The sequence below is a fragment of the Salvelinus alpinus genome, chromosome 5 (assembly GCF_045679555.1).
Source record: "Salvelinus alpinus chromosome 5, SLU_Salpinus.1, whole genome shotgun sequence".
Taxonomy (NCBI): Eukaryota; Metazoa; Chordata; class Actinopteri; order Salmoniformes; family Salmonidae; genus Salvelinus; species Salvelinus alpinus.
Genome location: NC_092090.1, coordinates 63,320,112 through 63,341,170, shown reverse-complemented (window position 1 = coordinate 63,341,170; position 21,059 = coordinate 63,320,112). Strand labels below are relative to the sequence as shown.

General features: G+C 44.3%; 1 protein-coding gene across 1 annotated transcript in view; it reads right to left on the bottom strand.

Moving 5' to 3' along the window:
• The window catches only part of LOC139576468 (A disintegrin and metalloproteinase with thrombospondin motifs 12-like), a 44,472-nt gene that overhangs the window by 9,312 nt on the left and 14,101 nt on the right, over positions 1 to 21,059 (bottom strand). Inside the window, exons 3-18 of the mRNA XM_071402625.1 lie at positions 12,299 to 12,482; positions 11,958 to 12,087; positions 8,350 to 8,443; positions 8,052 to 8,135; positions 7,342 to 7,466; positions 6,945 to 7,094; positions 6,668 to 6,811; positions 5,876 to 6,020; positions 5,703 to 5,795; positions 5,431 to 5,576; positions 5,125 to 5,294; positions 4,745 to 4,878; positions 3,821 to 3,941; positions 745 to 989; positions 482 to 623; positions 7 to 133 (exon numbers count right to left, since the gene is read on the bottom strand). Coding sequence (XP_071258726.1) covers positions 7 to 133; positions 482 to 623; positions 745 to 989; positions 3,821 to 3,941; positions 4,745 to 4,878; positions 5,125 to 5,294; positions 5,431 to 5,576; positions 5,703 to 5,795; positions 5,876 to 6,020; positions 6,668 to 6,811; positions 6,945 to 7,094; positions 7,342 to 7,466; positions 8,052 to 8,135; positions 8,350 to 8,443; positions 11,958 to 12,087; positions 12,299 to 12,482 — 2,234 coding nt within the window. The remainder of the gene's footprint in view (positions 1 to 6; positions 134 to 481; positions 624 to 744; positions 990 to 3,820; positions 3,942 to 4,744; positions 4,879 to 5,124; positions 5,295 to 5,430; positions 5,577 to 5,702; positions 5,796 to 5,875; positions 6,021 to 6,667; positions 6,812 to 6,944; positions 7,095 to 7,341; positions 7,467 to 8,051; positions 8,136 to 8,349; positions 8,444 to 11,957; positions 12,088 to 12,298; positions 12,483 to 21,059) is intronic.

Here is a 21,059-nt window from a genome sequence, read left to right as displayed (position 1 = left end):
AGGAACCTGGCGGGGCAGTCCATGTTCTTGCACTTGCGGTGTCGGTCCTCTGGGCGGCTCTCTGGGTCACAAAGAGCCTCATCGACCACGCCCACCTCCAACTCAAAACACCTGACAGGCTGCTGCTGCTCACCTGGACGTCACAGAACACAGGCAGGGAAGGGTTTCGGTAGATGCTAAGTGGGATCCTTGGGATGACCCTAACTTAAACCCTAACCTTAATCCCTACCCTTACCTAACCCTAACCTTAACCTGTTAAATGTAAACTTCAATGGAGTTGGTTCGTCCCAAGCATCCCACTTAGCATATTATAAAAGGTGTCTGTCTGAATAATCATACTGTATGCTCTGACACTCAATACTGCTCACCTGTCTGATTAGACTGTAATAAGTCCAGACCATCAGAATCCAAAATCCACATCTCTCAACATATGATAAGTTAACACAGGGACTACAAATAAATTTAAAAGACAACCCCTCACCTAGCCCACAGGTGGTGCTACAGTCTGTCCAGGCCCCATGCCTCCACCTGTACTCCGGCTTGATGACCTCATTTCCTGTCTGGCGGTTCCTCTTGATTGTGTACTCATACTTTATACCTGGATTCTTTTCCTGGTACAGCAACTGGACAACAGGAAACACACACTAAATGGTTAGGCTGTGTGTATCATATCTGAATCCTGATCTAGCTGGTCAATATCTAGCTGGATTTTTTTCATGTGTATGGTGTGTATGGTGTGTATACCTGGATCATGACCGGTTGTTTGGTGGGTCCAGGGGAGGTAAGGTTCTCCAGGTTCCCGCTGCGCTCGTAGTAGAAGGTGGTTCCGCCTGCCTTGTACTCTCCATTCCATTGGATGATGTACTCGCCATTCAGGAAATACTCCTCTGACCCCTGACCCCGCAGAGCCAGAAAGTTCCCCGCCTCCTCCATTTCCTGGACCACAATGTCACGTGCCCCCTCTGGGATCACTCCCACGTCCACGTAGCCTGTGACAGGAGGAAGGAGAATCAGCTGTGTTAGTGCTGGGCTGGAACAAAAGCCTGAAAACCCTGTGGGACCCTAAACCTACAATGGTATCAAAGCTAAAGAAATGAAATGCAAGCAGAGGCATGACAAAGACACTGTTAAACACAGAATGAATCATGGTTGCAGGTTGCAACGTGGGAGAGGCCAGAGCTTACAGAGGCCACCATGGCAGCCAGCTATATGGTTACACCAACATCCAGACTTCCAGACTCTCTGTGATCTTTAATAGAGGGTGGGAGAGTGGCGTGTGTGTGTGTGTGTGTGCCTTGGGTGGCGGGGTCGGGTAACCCTGTCTCTCGTCTGTAACAGTGTGTGTGGGAGGGCACTGCTCTGGTAGGGTCTCTGGTTTTTAATAGTGTGTGGATGTGTGGGGGAGGTGTTGGTGTGTGTCTGTTTGTGAGGGTAAAGGAGGGGGGGTAAGCATTACTTTGGATCTCAGCTCTGCCCTTTGAAGTTTCATACATCTGAGCCGGAGGGTGTCCGTAAAAGGGCACTGGAGACACACACAGACACACACACACACACAGTGGATGTCTGGGAGGTAAGGTTGAGATCTGGGTCTGCATTCCAAACATAAAGCTCACTCCCTTCTCCCAGTCCTGGATGACTTGTCCTACCATATATGAAGGGATCATGCAGCCAGCACTGGAATGCATCTACCTACTACCTGCAGTTTGAAAGCTTATTTCCTGCAATTCTACACTTTTTGCCGTGGGTCAGAGAGAAAAATGTGCTGTTTTATAGCTCATCTAATGCTATTCTTCACATTTTGCCATGAGGCTGAGAGAACATTTTGCGGTTTTAAAGCTAATTTCATGCAATTATACACAATTCTATATGCTATCTGGGGGGCCCACAATCCAAACCCCCCTCTCCCCCCCAAGAAAAAACATTTGGTTAGGGGCCCCGGGGCACTTGCCCTGGGTGCCCGTTTGGTAATCCAACCCTGTGCTCCGGAACTTCTTATAGTGAGTGGAGTTGTTGCCATATATTCAAGGCTTGAATGCAACATCTGAATGTGATATGTGAGGAACAGCTGCTTGGAGATTTATTATAAATAAAAACTGTGACTTCAGGTGAAGGGCGCAGATCAATAATCTTTGTTGGAATGTGGCCCTCACAATCAACTAAAATAAATAGAGCAAATAATCAGGGAATGATTCTATTCTGTCATGGATGATAATAATTAATACTGACATTTGGTGGTGTGCAAACATATGATCATAATCCTGTTCAGTTATTTTATTCTATAATATGGGATGGAATCAATGTTGATTTTATCTTTTGCAAACATTATGTCATAAATCAGTTAATCTATTCATTTCATACCTGCTCCCAAAAAGGCTCTTAAATTTGCATCTTCATTTACAAATCAAAACAAATTGCATGGATGGACATTGACAGGAATAAAACTTAATACTGACGCGGTTGTACAATTCTAATGCACCCTAACACGACAACTTTGATCCGCATAGATACTATAATCATCTAGGCCACAGGGATTGGTGGAAGTCATTTATCCCCCCCCGCATTCATGTAATGATGGCACTGAAGCGGACACATTGAGCACACATTTGGCATGCCAAAGCTTGTTGTACTAATTGCATACACCACCAACAAAGGTGATGGACACAATTTTGGATTTGAACTTTCCTGACCGGAACAGTCACTCAATACTGGAATATATTCAGTAACTGAAAGTATGGGGTGCACGTCCAACTGACGTGAGATCGTGTGTGTGGTGTAACATTACTCATTCAAATAACCCCATGGAATGTCATAATAAAATGATAGGGATTATATTAATTATAAGGATAATAGATTGAAGATAGTATAAACTGCTGATCGCCTCATATGGGAGCAGGTAGCACAAATCTATTGATTTGTGCTAATGCTAGCTAGGTAGGTTTTGACATTTTGGTAGGGCCGTGCCAGTTCTAGCTAAATCTCAGAATATAATTCATTATAGGGCTAATAGATTGAAATTGGTATCAATTGCGGATCTCCTCTCATGGGAGCAGGTAGCATTATTAGTCTATGTTCGCTAGCTAGTTAGTGTCATACAGGTTCAATTGTATCACTTTCCAAAAATAATGATATGATACCCAAGGTAAAAGGCAGTAAATGCTCCATTTACCTTGGTTTCACAGTAACTTCTTGCAGTTACTGCTAATATGACCCCCATTTTCTCCAAAACACAATACAATAGAGGCAGGATACTAGTCCACATGATTAAGCATGTATTTTATGTAGCGAAAATGACAACAACTAATGTTTTGACCATATGAGCAGTTACTGCCTTTTTGCATGGTAGGGCAGTATAGTAAGCTACAATAATGTCCTGCTCTGAAGAGAACCTATCAATCTATCTTTCTCTCTGGCTGTGAGGTCACGGAGGTCACTAGTGAGTCATTCTCTCAAAAATGCAGATGTACTGGAGTCAGACTGACAAATATGCCAAAGACAGCAAGACAAATAACTGTATACACACACAATACACACACACACACACACACACACACACACACACACACACACACACACACACACACACACACACACACACACACACACACACACACACACACACACACACGGAGGGTAGCTGCCAAAAACAGCAGAATAAACAGCTGTATACTCCCATACAGAGCGCTGCCATGACAACCACATGGCAACAACACAATGACAATCCTGTAACCAGTGCGTGAAGACGTTGTGGGAGATGTTTTGGGGGTATGGGAGGAGAGATGAGACATCAGGGAGATATTTAGGAAGGAGATAGGAGACTCACCGAAGCCATCCCCCCCATCAAAGGTCATCTGGACAGTCTCACAGGAGGAACCATCGCCCAGACACACTCCACAACGATCCTCTACAGCGTTAGAGTCTATACCATAGTCACAGCCCACCTCCTACACACACAGGTCAAGAATTATGCATGCGTGCGCACACACACACACACACACACACACACACACACACACACACACACACACACACACACACACACACACACACACACACACACACACACACACACACACACACACACACACACACACACACACACACACACACACACACACGGATAAGGTAAAGATTCAAGGTAATCAGATCAGGTACACACAGAGATACACAGACGGAAGGAAAACAACGAACAGATTCCCTCTCAACTCCAACAGGCATAGACCCTATCTTAAATCTATCTCAGGCCCCATGCTCTCTCCTTGCAGAGACAGTACTTATGCTATGGTCATAACATCTCGTAAATTGGTAAATATGAGCATACGACTGGGGAAAAAATCCCTCCAAATCGTAAATACTAGTGGAAAACTCATCTATCATCCCTGAGCGCCGACTTCTCCCACACGCTGACCTCTGACGTCACCTACTAAGGAAATGACCTCAGAAGTTAAATGCAACAACCAAAACATTATTTATAAAAAGCATACTATTAATATGGTTTTAAACACTATCATTTGTTTACAAGCATGATAGCTGTACTTCTAGTTTATGGTTGAAGAGGCGTGTTTGCCATTAGCCAATCGGCACTTCTCAACGTGTTCAAAGAACGTGAATGCATCCAACTTGTATTTACGACTTCACAACTGGTAATTACCACATTCCCACATGGTTATGAACGCAGCATAATACCTACTTTCTTCCACCCCCCCCCCCCTTCCCCCTGTCTCACTCTCTTACCCAGCCACACTACCTTGCACACTCCGTTGACACAGAGGCTTCTGGAGTTGTTGTTCATGAAGCAGGGAGTTCCATCTGTCACAGCATCCAGCATCTTCTCAGAGAAATGCTCATCCACAGGACGACAATGCAGCTCACATGGACTCGCTGGGCAAGGCACGGAAGAGATAAGAGATGGAACCGGGGGGGGGGGGTTGGATCAGTGGATGTATTGAAAAGTTTAATTCCCTTTTGAGTTTTGTAATAGTATTGGAAATGCATGTATATGCTGCCCCCTGCTGCTAGATACATATAATCACAACTCTTGGAATGATGAGGCCTGTGTATATATATACACGTGTGTGTCTCGGTGTGTTTACTGTGGTATGTGTGTGTGATGATTTTAGCTCTTACATAGGCTGGCCACAGGGACCCACTCGTAGAGTTCGTTCTGGTAGGGCACTGTGTCAAATTCACTACACAGCATTTCTCTGAAGGTGGGTTTGGCGTTTTGGCATGGTTTGGTGTTACAGATATGGTAACGCCTCCTCTCGCCTGTACAGTACTTCCCACCAAACTCTGGTCTGAGGGAAACAAAGGACCACACATTTTAATCAAATATGGAAAGAGGGGAGGTGGAAAAAGGAAAAGAGGGAGGAGGAGATGGAGGAGAGAATAAGCGAGGATAGGAAAGGAGGCAGATGTGGGATCAGTTCTTACTTGGGGTGGTTACACTCCCTGTGAGCAGACTGCACCCCGGCCCCACATGTCCTGGAACAGTGAGACCAGCTACTCCACTGTCCCCAGTTCCCATTCACTGTCTCCGGTAGCTTCCCTACGATAACACACTCCCCTGAGATACACCACTGACAGAGAGAACAAATACACACATAAGAGAGGACATTCTAAACACCATCGCAAACTTGCCAGTGAAACAGTGCCCCGCAACACACACACGTACAAACACACAGATACACACAGCCTCAACCTACCTTCTCAGGGCCACAGCTAGTGCCATCTATGGGGGAGTCCAGTTTAGAACGACAGGACCCATTCACTGAACACCACAGGATCTGGCACACATTCTAGAAGGAAGACAAACCCAGGCTAAGTAAGTTCCCATCCAGACTAGGAACTGGTGGTGGTGTGTATGTGTGTAACTCACGTTGATTTCGTGGCAGTAGGTGGCGTTGGGGCCGTACTGTAGTTGACACTGGTGCTGTGTGGTGTAGCGGACCCCTAGACGGGCCAGTGGGGTGGTCATACCCTTCTTTGAGGGACGGTCGTCCAGACAGAAGCCCCAACCACGACTAGGGAATCAGAGAGAATCACCTCATCCACGTTAGCATCAAAAAACTACACAGAAGTGAGAGGGTGAGACAAAGAGAAGGAGAGCGAGAGGAAGAGAAAGATAGAGAGAGAGACAGACACACAGACAGCAGACAGGGAGAGAGACAGACACACAGACAGCAGACAGGGAGAGAGACAGACAGACAGCAGACAGGGAGAGAGACAGACAGACAGCAGACAGGGAGAGAGACAGACAGACAGCAGACAGGGAGAGAGACAGACACACAGACAGCAGACAGGGAGAGAGACAGACAGACAGACAGACAGACAGACAGACAGACAGACAGACAGACAGACAGACAGACAGCAGACAGACAGACAGAGAGACAGACAGACAGCAGACAGGGAGAGAGACAGACACACAGACAGCAGACAGGGAGAGAGACAGACACACAGACAGCAGACAGGGAGAGAGACAGACACACAGACCGCAGACAGGGAGAGAGACAGACACACAGACAGCAGACAGACAGACAGACAGACAGACAGACAGACAGACAGACAGGGAGACAGGGAGACAGACAGACAGGGAGAGAGACAGACAGACAGACAGCAGACAGGGAGAGAGACAGACAGACAGCAGACAGGGAGAGAGACAGAGACTCACTCTAGGAAGCGTGTGATGTAGTCTTTGGAGCAGGAGGACCAGGTAAGTGGGGAGGTGTCGTACATCAGCTGTCTGGACATGATGAAGGGTTGTCTGCCGTGCAGCTCACAGTCATTCCCCTGACCATCATGGTGGATCCCAAAGCTGAGGAAAACAAAGACGAGATGGTCCTTTTGAATTTGATCTATCGAAGCAATAGGCTTAGATACGAATTCTTAGATAGTCTTGACTTAGATCGAAGTAGAAATCGGTGAGACACACACACACAACCACAAACCTGTGTCCCAGCTCGTGTGCGATGGTGAAGGCTACAGGTAGTCCTGAGTCTTCGTTGATGTTGCAGCTACGGTGAGGCTGGCACATCCCTGACAGATGGGACAGACCAAGGGTCTCACACGGCTCGTTGAGCCCTGCACAGATGTCCTTCCTGGTGGTCGAAATTCACACACACACACACACACACACACACACACACACACACACACACACACACACACACACACACACACACACACACACACACACACACACACACACACACACACACACACACACACACACACACACACACACACACACACACACACACACAGGGACCTTAGCATCGTCATACACAATCCACAGTTGTACAGTGTAGTATATGGGTGTTCATGTGCGTACGGCTGCAGTCTTGCCTGGTGACCAGCACTGCCACGTCGTGGTGAGCAGGGTGTGTGTCACTTAGTGGGTTGAGTTTCTTCTGCCAGGCACAGAAACTGGCCAGAGAAGTGTCTGCATGGTGGATGATCTTCAGCCCTTTCTAAAGTAGACAACATGAACAACACCATCATCATAGAGGCACAGATAAAAAGGCAACACGACACATCAGCTGAAGACTTGGATGTTTGAGTTGTTTTGATATTGTTGTCCAGAGCAGTTTACAAGAGCAATTAGGGTTAAGTGCCTTGCTTAAGGGCACATCAACATCATTTTTTCTAGTCAGTTCATGGATTTGAACCAGCGACCTTTCGGTTTACTGGCCCAAAGCTCTTAACTGCTAGGCTACCTGCCGCCCAGGTGCACTCCTCTTATATGAATTATGTCAATCCTAGAAGTTTAGGATTATGTGTCAACAGACATCATATGCTGGGCTCTAATTTGCTAACTGGCTAGCAAACCTAGCTGGCTAAAAACCTGTTAACTTGCCCAGTATGGTTTAAGAAAGCACTGGAAGAAAGAAAAGGGGCTGGATAGCTAGCTCAAAAGATGGGATTCCAAAAGGCCTAATACAATTATCTGGTGCTCCTATAGACTACAGTTTGGTGCTCTGAACTTTTTTTTGCCAATGAAAAAGTTCATTAAAAGCCTTCATCGTATGTCTGGGTTAACGTGAAGTGTTGATTACCTCCTCGCCCTGCAGGAGGATCAGGCGGACCAAGGTGATGTGGATGGCATTTCCTATACTGGCGTCATGGAATATCCCTGCCACCTGACATAGACACACACACACACACACACACACACACACACACACACACACACACACACACACACACACACACACACACACACACACACACACACACACACACACACACACACACACACACACACACACACTGCTGTCATGACATGACACTGTTGCTGTGTATATGTCTTGTGTGGACGGAGTGTCAGGTAAAGGGTTGATCCTCCCTACTCACCATGTTCATGATGGTGAAGATGTAAGACTCAACGTTGTCACTGCCGTGGTAGTCGATCAGTTTAGTGTCTGCCACCACCATGGTCTCTACCCACCTTCAAACAGGACAGAGAAACACAAAGAAAGAGAGGTCAATTTCAGTTACAGACGATGATCAAATCAAATCTAACAACAGGTGTAGACCTTACAGTGAAATGCTTACTTACAAGCCATTAACCAACAATGCAGTTTTAAGAAAAATACCTAAAAATATAATAAATAAAAAGTAACAAATAATTAAAGAGCAGGAGTAAAATAACAATAGCGAGGCTATATACAGGGTAGATGTCGACCGATTAATCAGAATGGCCGATTAATTAGGGCCGATTTCAAGTTTTCATAACAATCGGAAATCGGGATATATATTTTTTTTTACACCTTTATTTAATCTTTATTTAACTAGGCAAGTCAGTTAAGAACACATTCTTATTTTCAATGATGGCCTAGGAACGGTGGGTTAACTGCCTCGTTCAGGGGCAGAACTGTAACGCTCGTCGTTAGGTGGAAGAGAGGAGGACCAAAGCGCAGCGTGGTAAGTGTTCATGTCTTTTTAATAAGCAACACGGAACACTTGAACAAAACAATAAACGAAGAATAACGAACGAAACAGTACCGTGTGGCGAACAAACACTGACACGGCAACAAACACCCACAAACCAAAAGTGAAACCCAGGCTGCCTAAGTATGATTCTCAATCAGGGACAACGATTGACAGCTGCCTCTGATTGAGAATCATACCAGGCCGAACACAAAACCCCAACATAGAAAAACACACATAGACAGCCCACCCCAACTCACGCCCTGACCATACTAAATAAAGACAAAACAAAGGAAATAAAGGTCAGAACGTGACAAGAACGACAGATTTTTACCTTGTCAGCTCGGGGGATTCAATCTTGCAACCTTACAGTTAACTAGTCCAACGCTCTAACCACCTGATTAAATTGCACTCCACGAGGAGACTGCCTGTTACGCGAATGCAGTAAGCCAAGGTAAGTTGCTAGCTAGCATTAAACTTATCTTATAAAAAACAATCAATCAATCATAATCACTAGTTAACTACACATGGTTGATGATATTACTAGTTTATCTAGCGTGTCCTGCGTTGCATAGAATCGATGCGGTGCGTATCGTTGCTCCAATGTGTACCTAACCATAAACATCAATGCCTTTCTTAAAATCAATACACAGAAGTATATATTTTTAAACCTGCATATTTAGCTAAAAGAAATACAGGTTAGCATGCAATATTAACCAGGTGAAATTGTGTCACTTCTCTTGCGTTCATTGCACGCAGAGTCAGTGTATATGCAACAGTTTGGGCCGCCTAATTTGCCAGAATTTTACGTAATTATGACATAACATTGAAGGTTGTGGAATGTAACAGGAATATTTAGACTTATGGATGCCACCCGTTAGATAAAATACGGAACGGTTCCGTATTTCACTGAAAGAATAAACGTCTTGTTTTCGAGATGATAGTTTCCGGATTCGGCCATATTAATGACCTAAGGCTCGTATTTCTGTGTGTTATCATGTTATAACTAAGTCTATGATTTGATAGAGCAGTCTGACTGAGCGATGGTAGGCAGCAGCAGGCTCGTAAGCATTCATTCAAACAGCACTTTCGTGCGTTTGCCAGCAGCTGTTTATGACTTCAAGCCTATCAACTCCCGAGATTAGGCTGGTGTAACCGATGTGAAATGGCTAGCTAGTTAGCGGGGTGCGCGCTAATAGCATTTCAAATGTCACTCGCTCTGAGACTTGGAGTAGTTATTCCCCTTGCTCTGCATGGGTAACGCTGCTTCGAGGGTGGCTGTTGTCGTTGTGTTCCTGGTTCGAGCCCAGGTAGGAGCGAGGAGAGGGACGGAAGCTATACTGTTACACTGGCAATACTAAAGTGCCTATAAGAACATCCAATAGTCAAAGGTTAATGAAATACAAATGGTATAGAGAGAAATAGTCCTATAATTCCTATAATAACTACAACCTAAAACTTCTTACCTGGGAATATTGAAGACTCATGTTAAAAGGAACCACCAGCTTTCATATGTTCTCATGTTCTGAGCAAGGAACTTAAACGTTAGCTTTCTTACATGGCACATATTGCACTTTTACTTTCTTCTCCAACACTTTGTTTTTGCATTATTTAAACCAAATTGAACATGTTTCATTATTTATTTGAGGCTAAATTGATTTTATTGATGTATTATATTAAGTTAAAATAAGTGTTCATTCAGTATTGTTGTAATTGTCATTATTACAAATAAATAAATAAAAATCGGCTGATTAATCGGTATCGGCTTTTTTTGGTCCTCCAATAATCGGTATCGGCGTTGAAAAATCATAATCGGTCGACCTCTAATACAGGGGGTACCGGTACAGAGTCAATGTGCGGAGGCACCGGTTAGTCGAGGTAATTGAGGTAATATATACATATCGGTAGAGTTATTAAAGTGACTTATGCATGATAATAACAGAGAGTAGATGCAGCATAAAAGGGGTAAGGGGGGACAATGCAAATAGTCTGTTAGCCATTTGATTAGATGTTCAGTGGTCTTATGGCTTGGGGGTAGAAGCTGTTAAGAAGCCTCTTGGACCTAGACTTGGCGCTCCGGTACTGCTTGCCGTTGCGGTAGCAGAGAGAACAGTCTATGACTATGGCTGGAGTCTTTGACAATTTTTAGGGCCTTCCTCTGATACTGCCTGGTATAGAGGTCCTGGATGGCAGGAAGGTTGGCCCCAGTGATGTACTTGGCCGTACACACTACCCTCTGTAGTGCCTTGCCTTCGGAGGCCGTGCAGTTGCCATACCAGGCAGTTATGCAACCAGTCAGGATGCTCTCGGTGGTGCAGCTGTAGAACCTTTTTAGGGTTTGAGGACCCATGCCAAACCTTTTCAGTCTCCTGAGGGGGAATAGGTTTTGTTGTGCCCTCTTCACGACTGTCTCGGTGTGCTTGGACCATGTTAGTTTGTTGGTGATGTGGACACCAAGGAACTCGAAGCTCTCAACCTGCTCCACTACAGCCCTGTCGATGAGAATGGAGGCGTGCTCGGTCCTCCTTTTCCTGTAGTACACAATCATCTCCTTAGTCTTGATCACGTTGCATGATAAGTTGTTGTCCTGGCACCACACGACCAGGTCTCTGATGCTCTTATGCTCTTATGCTATCTAGTCGTTGTTGGTGATCAGAACTACCACTGTTGTGTCATCGGCAAACTTAATGATGGTGTTGGAGTCGTGCCTGGCAGTGCAGTCATGAGTGAACAGGGAGTACAGGAGGGGACTGAGCACACACCCCTGAGGGACCCCCGTGTTGAGGATCAGCGTGGCGGATGTGTTCTTACCTACCCTTACCACCTGGGAAGGCGGCCCGTTAGGAAGTCCAGAATCTCGGAAAATCAACACATTCCAAAAAATGCCTCATTTTCAAAGAATTCCAGGGGGAAACAAGATGCACCAGTCGCCTAGTTTGATTCCTACTGGCATAAAATGTGTCAATAGAAGCCAAACTATTTTCTGCCACCCGCCCCGCTTATACAATGGTAGGAGAAACAATGCTGTGCACCTATCTCTGCTGACGGAGCGTTGGGAGCGATGTTGAGCCGTCTCCTCCTCTCTCTCCCTCTCTTCCTCCTGCTGTTCCCTCTCCCAGTCCTCTCTTTCCCTCTCCACCACTAGGGAATCACCTGGTGCGTCTGCAGGATGGACAGCAGCACAGAGATATGAGGTAAAACAATCTAGTGTATTAGACAAGCGGAAAAATAGGACCTTGAGCACTCCTCATGCTCATACAAAACATTTACAAAAGCCAAACCAATCTAACAAAACAAACTCTATTCAATTATATTATATTTAATTGTGTTCAAGTCTATTTAATTGAGTTATGTTCTAATATATTCTACTCACCTCTGACCCCACAGGGGCTGTGTGTGTCCCGGGCCTCAGAGCTGCGTCGGTATCTGTGTGGTGCCGTGGTTACGCTGGGATAGACCACATGGGGCTCTGGTCCCTCCCTTTCGACAGCCCCATCAGTGGACCCCTGGACTGGCTGAATGAAGTGGGGTCCTTCAGGCAAGGTAAAGAGACCTTTCTGTGGGGGGGAAACACACACAAACGGTATACAGTATACAGTGGGGCAAAAAAGTATTTAGTCAGCCACTAATTGTGCAAGTTCTCCCACTTAAAAAGATGAGAGAGGCCTGTAATTTTCATCATAGGTACACTTCAACTATGACAGACAAAATGAGAAAAAAATCCAGAAAATCACATTGTAGGATTTTTTATGAATTTATTTGCAAATGATGGTGGAAAATAAGTATTTGGTCAATAACAAAAGTTTCTCAATACTTTGTTATATACCCTTTGTTGGCAATGACAGAGGTCAAACGTTTTCTGTAAGTCTTCACAAGGTTTTCACACACTGTTGCTGGTATTTTGGCCCATTCCTCCATGCAGATCTCCTCTAGAGCAGTGATGTTTTGGGGCTGTTACTGGGCAACACGGACTTTCAACTCCCTCCAAAGATTTTCTATGGGGTTGAGATCTGGAGACTGGCTAGGCCACTCCAGGACCTTGAAATGCTTCTTACGAAGCCACTGCTTCGTTGCCCGGGCAGTGTGTTTGGGATCATTGTCATGCTGAAAGACCCAGCCACGTCAGTACAGTGCATCAAAGCTGGGATCGATAGACTGAAAAATAGCTTCTATCTCAAGGCCATCCGCCTGTTAAATAGCCCTCACTATCACCTTAGAGGCTGCTGCTCTATATACATAATCTTGAAATCACTGGCCACTTTAATAAATGGAACACTAGCCACTTTAATAATGTTTACATATTTTGCATTTAAAAATGTAAATAAAGGAGAGCCGCACACTCTAGGAGCTCAGATGCAAAAATATTTATATCCAACGTTTCGACAGATAAGCTGTCTTCATCAGGGTATAATGACACACACAGTACAGGATGACATTTATATAGTGTCAAAAGACACACACAGGTGTCTGTGATCATGGCCGGGTGTGGCCTGATATCATTGGTTAATTCTCATGTATTAAAATAGCATACAAAAAACTCTGCTAGCCAGCACCTCGCCTAAATAGGTGTGCGTTTCTTTCGCCTCTACATATTTTGCATTACCCATCTCATATGTATATACTGTATTCTATACTATCTACTGTATCTTAGTCTATGCCGCTCTGACATTTCTCGTCCATATATTTATATGTTCTTAATTCCATTCCTTTACTTAGATTTGTGTGTATTGGGTATATGTTGTGAAATTGTTAGATGTTACTTGTTAGATATTACTGCACTGTCGGAGCTAGAAACACAAGCATTTCGCTACACCCGCAATAATATCTGCCAAACACGTGTATGTGACCAATAACATTTTATTTGATGTGTGTGTGTGTGTAGAGACAGAGTACCGATCCAACATATTGTAACTTGCTATGACTAAAAAGGAAAATGTGAGGTACAACATTCCTACAACTCTGACATATAATTTCTGAGCCATGAAAGTCAGTAAAGAAGCTAATGATGCAGTTCTGTATCTTCATCTGTATTCTTTACGTCCCCTCATTAAACAGCTAAGGTCAGGGCAGAGTTATTTACTTGAGGGAGGCATCCACCACTGCCCTGGGGCACATTCCCTCATGCAGAGAGTGCAAAGTGTAAAATGTATGTACTAACAAGCCCAAACTGAACATGGGTGTGCCCTTCTCTGCATCTCCAAATCAACATGCAAAAAAGAAAAAGAGGGAGCGAGAGAGAGAGGGGGGGGGGGGGGGGGTGCAAGCGTTGCCATCCACTTATGACCAATGGGCAGCAAGCGTTGCCATCCACTCAAGTCCATCCACTGCTCTTACGCATCCTGCAGTCTACTGCACGTCTCTGTCTAGAAAATCTGCTATTCTCTCCAGCCAAGTTTATGTCTCAGGAGGCTAGGTTTGAGTTTCTAGTTACTGTGCGCTGAGGGTTCAGCGAGTGCAAAATACTTTAGGCAATAGTCCCCCAGCAACCACTATGTCCGAGCACCTGGCTCTGTGCTTATGGCGGATCCCCCAGTCAGGGATACAACAAACACAATCACAGGTGAACCATGGTCAGAGAATCCTATAAAGCAATAGCAATCCATTCACCCATTCATAATGACTGTTTCAAATGTGGTTCAGGTTTTCAGTTCGGTCGCCAATTCTGTGAACTGCTATTGGTCAAAGTTAACCAGAAAGGATGCAGCCTGGTCACAAGTCAGTATTAGACGTCCATCCATGTCCGAGGACGTCGGGAGATGACGTGGAAACCGGCCACTAGGGGCAAGCGCTGTTACCTTCAAATAGGGTTCCCTTTAGCTAGGGTGTTGTGGACAGGGATTATTATATTATTTTTTTATCCATTATTTTACCAGGTAAGTTGACTGAGAACACATTCTCATTTACAGCAACAACCTGGGGAATAGTTGCAGGAGAAAGGAGGGGGATGAATGAGCCAATTGTAAACTGGGGATTATTAGGTGACCAGGATGGTTTGAGGGCCAGATTGGGAATTTAGCCAGGACACCAGGGTTAACACCCCTACTTTTACAATAAGCGCCATGGGATCTTTAATGACCTCAGAGAGTCAGGACTTCTGTTTAACATCCCATCTGAAAGACTGCACCCTACACAGGGCATTGGGTTATTTTTTAGACCAGAGGAAAGAGTGCCTCCTACTGGCCCTCCAACACCACTTCCAGCAGCATCTGGTCTCCCATCCAGGGACTGACCAGGACCAACCCTGCTTAGCTTCAGAAGCAAGCCAGCAGTGGTATTCAGGGTGGTATGCTGCTGGCATACCAGCAGATGGGATGGCGGATGGGAGTAAGCATCTGTCTCTGGTGCTAAAGGTTGCATGTTCGTTTTAAGCCAATCCCAGACCTTAACCCTTACCTTAACCATTCAGAGTTAATGCCTAACCTTAAGATTTCAGAGTTAGGCCTCCCGAGTGGCGCAATGGTCTAAGTGCTAGCTGTGTCACTAGAGATTCTGGGTTCGAGTCCAGGCTCTGTCGCAGCTGGCCGCGACCGGGATACCCATGGGGCGGCGCACAATTGGCCCAGTGTCGTCTGGGTTAGGGGAGGGTTTGGCCGGCAGGGATGTCCTTGTCCCATTGTGACTCCTGTGGCGGGCCGGGCACAGTGCAAGCTGACACAGGCACCAGGTGTACGGTGTTTCCTCTGACACATTGGTGCGGCTGGCTTCCGGGTTAAGTGGGCATTGAAGCAGTGCGGCTTGGTTGGGTTGTGTTTCGGAGGATGCACGGCTCTCGACCTTCGCCTCTCCCGAGTCTGTACGGGAGTTGCACAGATGAGACAAGACTGTAACTACCAATTGGGGGTATAAATAAAAGATTTCAGAGTTAATGCCTAAACTTAACTTTGAAATTTGACCCTTTGAACAACTTTGAATTTTAACATTTGTGAAACATGGATGATTGTCTAATTCTGACGTGAGTCTTTGAGAGCTTTTTGAGGCACGAACATGGCTCTTACAGAATTGTGTGATGTCATCTGGCACCATAACACTTTTTGATTGGAATCACAATGGTCAAACCATAGATACCTTTATCTTTATTAATTTCTCTGGGCCAAACTCTCCATGTATATATGGCTCTGACTGTGTTCTCTCTGATTAGTGGTTAGATCAGCGTTTCCCAAACTTGGCCCTGGGGATCCCAAAGAGGTGCACATCGTTTTTTGCCCTAGCATCACACAGACGATTAAAAAAAAATTAACTAGTCATCAAGCTCAAAAATCAACTAACCCCACTTCTTGGAGTCCCCAGGACCGAGTTTGGGAAACGCTGTAATGGTTAGACCATGGGAGTGATTCAGTTCTACCAAGGACTCTGCAACACTGAGCCAAAGAGAGTGGAAGCAAGCCAGGGCTCTCACAGCTCAGTGGACTCATTGAGAAAGCATGCAGAGACTCACTCGGTCATTGTTACATGGTCAGTTACGAAGCCCAGATGAATGCTGGTGTTTTGACTGTTTCTCTGTGTTGTACCTATTTCTATAGATACCAAAATAAACACTTTATAGACTAATACATGCTTGTTTTTTTTTTACCTCCTTCCAACAAGAAGATGTGGAGTGCACTCCATATCTAATCTGGGTTATGGATTGGAGGCTGTTTCCTCTCGATGTTTTCCTCAGTCAGTTATTATTTCAGTCCCAAAATAAAAAACTAGATGGAGGGTTGCAGATCAGCTGGTAAGGAATCAAGAGAGGCCCATCCAAACATTCACCCTGACTCAGAAGTGATCTGCATAGGGATCAATGCATGATACTACCTGTAATCCTTAAACTACCATCCACAAGCTGTCAAGGCATCTATTACTCCACTAACATTCAACAACACAGAACATGAAAGGAATAAAGAAAGAAAAGCTATGTTCCTCATTCAAAGTACCTTCAATGTACTTTCAGAGAATTTCAGGAAACAAACATGGATATTGAGAACAAACAAACAAAGGGATCAACTCAGAAAGTCCTAAACTAATTAGGACAGACTGGGAGTCCTAAATTGCTCATTGTAAGTTCTGCCAACTGACCCAGCCTACCTTCTCTAAGCCTCCCCATTTCCTCCTCCTCTTCCCCCTCCTCCCCCTAATCCTCCTTCTCCCATTTGAGTATCTGAGAGGAAGTGTGTGTGTGTTAGTGTGAGGTGCCAGAGCCAGGGAAGCTGTAATACAGTAGCCATGTGGAACTGTTTTAGCTCTGTTTCCTGCTTCTGCTGGGCTTTGGAGTGCAGGCCAAGAGGGCCGGGCGGCCAGGGGTAAGCTGCCTCCTGCCTGGCTGGCTGCTTGACTGCTGTAACAGAGTGTGTCTGTGGCCTTCCACTCCTTACTGGGACACATGGGGAGGGGAGGTGGGGACAGGGGAGGGAAGGTATGGACGATGATTAAACACACAACTTTTCTTTCCAGCTCACCATACCCAGCTAGCACATGAAGTTCTGAGAACTATATGTTTCTTAGAGCTTGGCGAGAGCATGGTTGTCCTATGGTTATTTTACATACAACCTTCCCACAACTTTCTGTGAATGGTGCAGGATAGTTGCTTGACAAAAAAACTTTTCGTATTTCCTATTGTCCTTACTTTAACAGAACGTTTCCTAAAAGTGCAAACATTTAATTTTGGTAATGTTCTAGGAACGTTCTCCAACTGGTTTGACATTGGGAATGTTGTCTGTCACACCATGATCGGTTTCACCTGTCTTTGTGCTTGTCTCCACCCCTCTCCAGGTGTCGCCCATCTTCCCCATTATTCCCTGTGCATTTATACCTGTGTTCTCTGTTTGTCTGTTGCCAGTTCGTCTTGTCTCATCAATCCTACCAGCGTGGTTTTCTGACTCCTGTTTCCTTGAGCCCATTTTCTAGTTTTCCGGGTTTTTGATAATTCTGCCTGCCCTGAGCCTGTCTGCCGCTCTGTACCTTTAGCCACTGCCCTGGATTACTGACCTCTGCCAGCCGCCGACCCTGAGCCTGCCTGCCGCTCTGTACCTTTAGGACTCTGCCCTGGACTACTGACCCCTGCCTGCCCTTGACCTGTCCTTTGCCTGCCCCGTTTATATAATAAATGTCCGTTATTCGAACTGTCTGCATCTGGATCTCTTCCTGAGCCGTTACACTCATACCCATATAGAGGGTAAAAATTGCATATTTGGACACTGATAAGCACCTACATTTGAATGCTGTAACAGAGTGTGTACTTGAAGACTCATGAGACCATAGACTTACTGGTAAAATGCACATAGGGGTACTACAGGGGTGCTCCGGGCAGTACTCCGCGTACTCTGGTTGGGAACCACTGCTATACATGACATCAGAGCTTAGTGTCTCCACGCTCTATATGGGTTTTGACTGATAGCCGTTCTGAACTTGAGCACAGCGCGTGACAAGAAGTTGCCCTCATCCCTCCGCTAATTGGGCTTTTGCAAATGTTTTGTTGTCCAAGTGAGGGAAATGCTGTAAATTACAAGGATTGTAATAAATACCACTTTGATGTCATACAAGCAAGCCAAGCACCCATAAGTTCAAATGTGCACTTCACATTTCCATATCATAAAACTCATGTAATATAGAGTGTTAATGTTTATGATAACTATGTTTGATGTACAGTTACAACATGACATGGCATTATACCCTGGGTTGTCCTGAACAGAATGAGCCACGCATCTGAATGCCACGCATCTGAATGTACTCATGACTCCATTTTATGCGCACCAAAATGATGATCTGCTTCTCTTCTCTGCCTTGTGAAAGTCTAACACTATAAGATCATATTTTATAAATGTCGCTAGTCATGTTGGCAATAGAACAAGCTTTGAAATTATGCCCACCTGACCCAGATTGCAATTTAAAATGGACCGTTTTTTGGATCGCATAAACAACAGTAATTGTGTAAAAGCGTTAAAACAACTCCAAGTGTGCTTTCTCTAGTTCCTCAATAGCACAACTAGGGGAGCTCAAAAAAGCACCTTATTGTTGAAGACTCTTTGGGAACAACGACCCCCCCCCCCCCAGATGATCCCACAGGTGAAGAAGCCCGGATGTGGATGTTCTGGCCTGGTGAAGTTACACGTGGTCTGCAGTTGTGAGGCCAGTCATTCTCTAAAATGACATTGGAGGCAGCTTATGGTAGAGAAATTAACATTAAATTATCTGGCAACAGCTCTGGTGGACATTCCTGCAGTCAGGAGCGTGCAATTGGCACGCTCCCTTAAAACTTGAGACATCTGTGTCATTGTGTTGTGTTACAAAACTGCCCATATTAAAGTGGCATTTTCTTTTCCCAGCACAAGGTGCACCTGTGTAATGATCATGTTGTTGAATCAGCTTCTTGATATGCCACACCAGTCAGATGGATGGATTATCTTGGCAAAGGAGAAATGCTCACTAGAAAACAAACTTTTTGTGCGTATGGAACATTTCTGGTGTTTTTTTTCAGCTCATGAAACATGGGCCAACACTTTACATGTTGAGATTACATTTTTGTTCTGTGTAGTTTCTACCATGGTTATGCATATGCATTCCATATTTCTTCTGTAAGAAATATTTCAATTTAACCCTATCCATATAGTCCAATTCGCCAATTCCCACGAGTGTCAATAAGCTCTAAATTCCATTCTCAGAACTTGAAGAAAACCTTCCATTAAAACCACAAGAAAACTTTAACATTCAGAGAATGTTCTAAGAATGTCATTAAAAAACATATATTCCATTCTCAGAATGTGAATAAACACAGACCTAGTAAGCAACAATAGATGCTATGCGAACTGATTACACCATTGAAACAAAAAACAAAGAAAATAAATAGAAAATAAAACTATATGTTGAAATTCGGGTTGGAGATTTTGAGGTGAAAATTCAAAACTTCAGAGGACTTTAAACCTGGAATACATTGCAAATTTGCCCTTGCAGTGCCACCATCAGATCGTTCATTTAGATAGGTTTAAAGTCATAGGCTAACCCTAACCTTAACCACACTGCTAACCTTATACCTAACACTAAATTAAGCACATTTTTGTTTTCATACATTTTTACAATAGCCAATTTTGACTTTGCGACTGTGGTAACTAGTGACAACCGTGAGAAAGGGAGGATGATTTTGATAGTTGGCACTGGTCTGAATGACTCGACTGCCCCTGCATGGAGAAAAAGATAACTTTTCAATTAACATATCTAAATCAAAAGGCTCATTTGAATTTCCTGATGTGCAGGATCTTTGTCTGTGACAAAAGAGTGATCAAATTAAGATCCGACATCTGTAGCTCCATCCTGGTGGCGCAGTAGACTAATTCCATGGATAGAGAACACAAGATCATACGTTCGAATCTCACTGATGCCTTGTCACAATAAAAAATAAATGTGTTTGCATTATTAATATCTAAGGAAATTAATTTCCATGTGTACTATATGTGCTTAGAGTTGAAAAAAGTTTCCCAAAATAATCTAGCAGTGTAATTAAGTCTTATTGAAAGATTCAGTTAAAGTATTAAGGAAGTTATTAAAAAAACTCCAAATAACCTATAATTTCCAATCTCAGAGCGTTAATAAAACCTCCTTGCAACCTAAAAATAAACATTCCCAGAACAGGTGTAATTTTCACTTCTATTCTTTGAACGTTTAAAAAACGTTCAGTTTTACCGGTCAGGAAATGTATGGCTTCATTCCAACATCCAATGTCAAACCAAAAATATACGTTCCCTACAATGTCCAAGGAACCAAATGTGCTAGCCGGGGAATTAATATGTGGCTTAAGACAGCATGAGGAGATATGCATTTCACAAAAGATAATGTACTGAAATAATGGCACTGAACATGCAAATACTTGTTCCTTGTTGTGCCTTGGGGCGACCAACACCTCCATTGAAAAAGCATTGGGTTTGGTTTGACAGCAGAGCTGGAATACAATTTGTTTTTCAACGGCTATGTCCTATGAATGTTTCTATATGACATTGCCTGCCTTTACAGAGTCAGTCCAATTCTGGTCTTTTGCCCAATTATTGGTCTTTTGACTAATCAGATCTGATCTTTTCCAATAAATGGGCAAAAAGATCAGAATACTTTTTCAATTAAGGAGTTGGTCGCCAGGGTTCGTTTATTTTTTAGGTTTCAGGGAGGTTCTG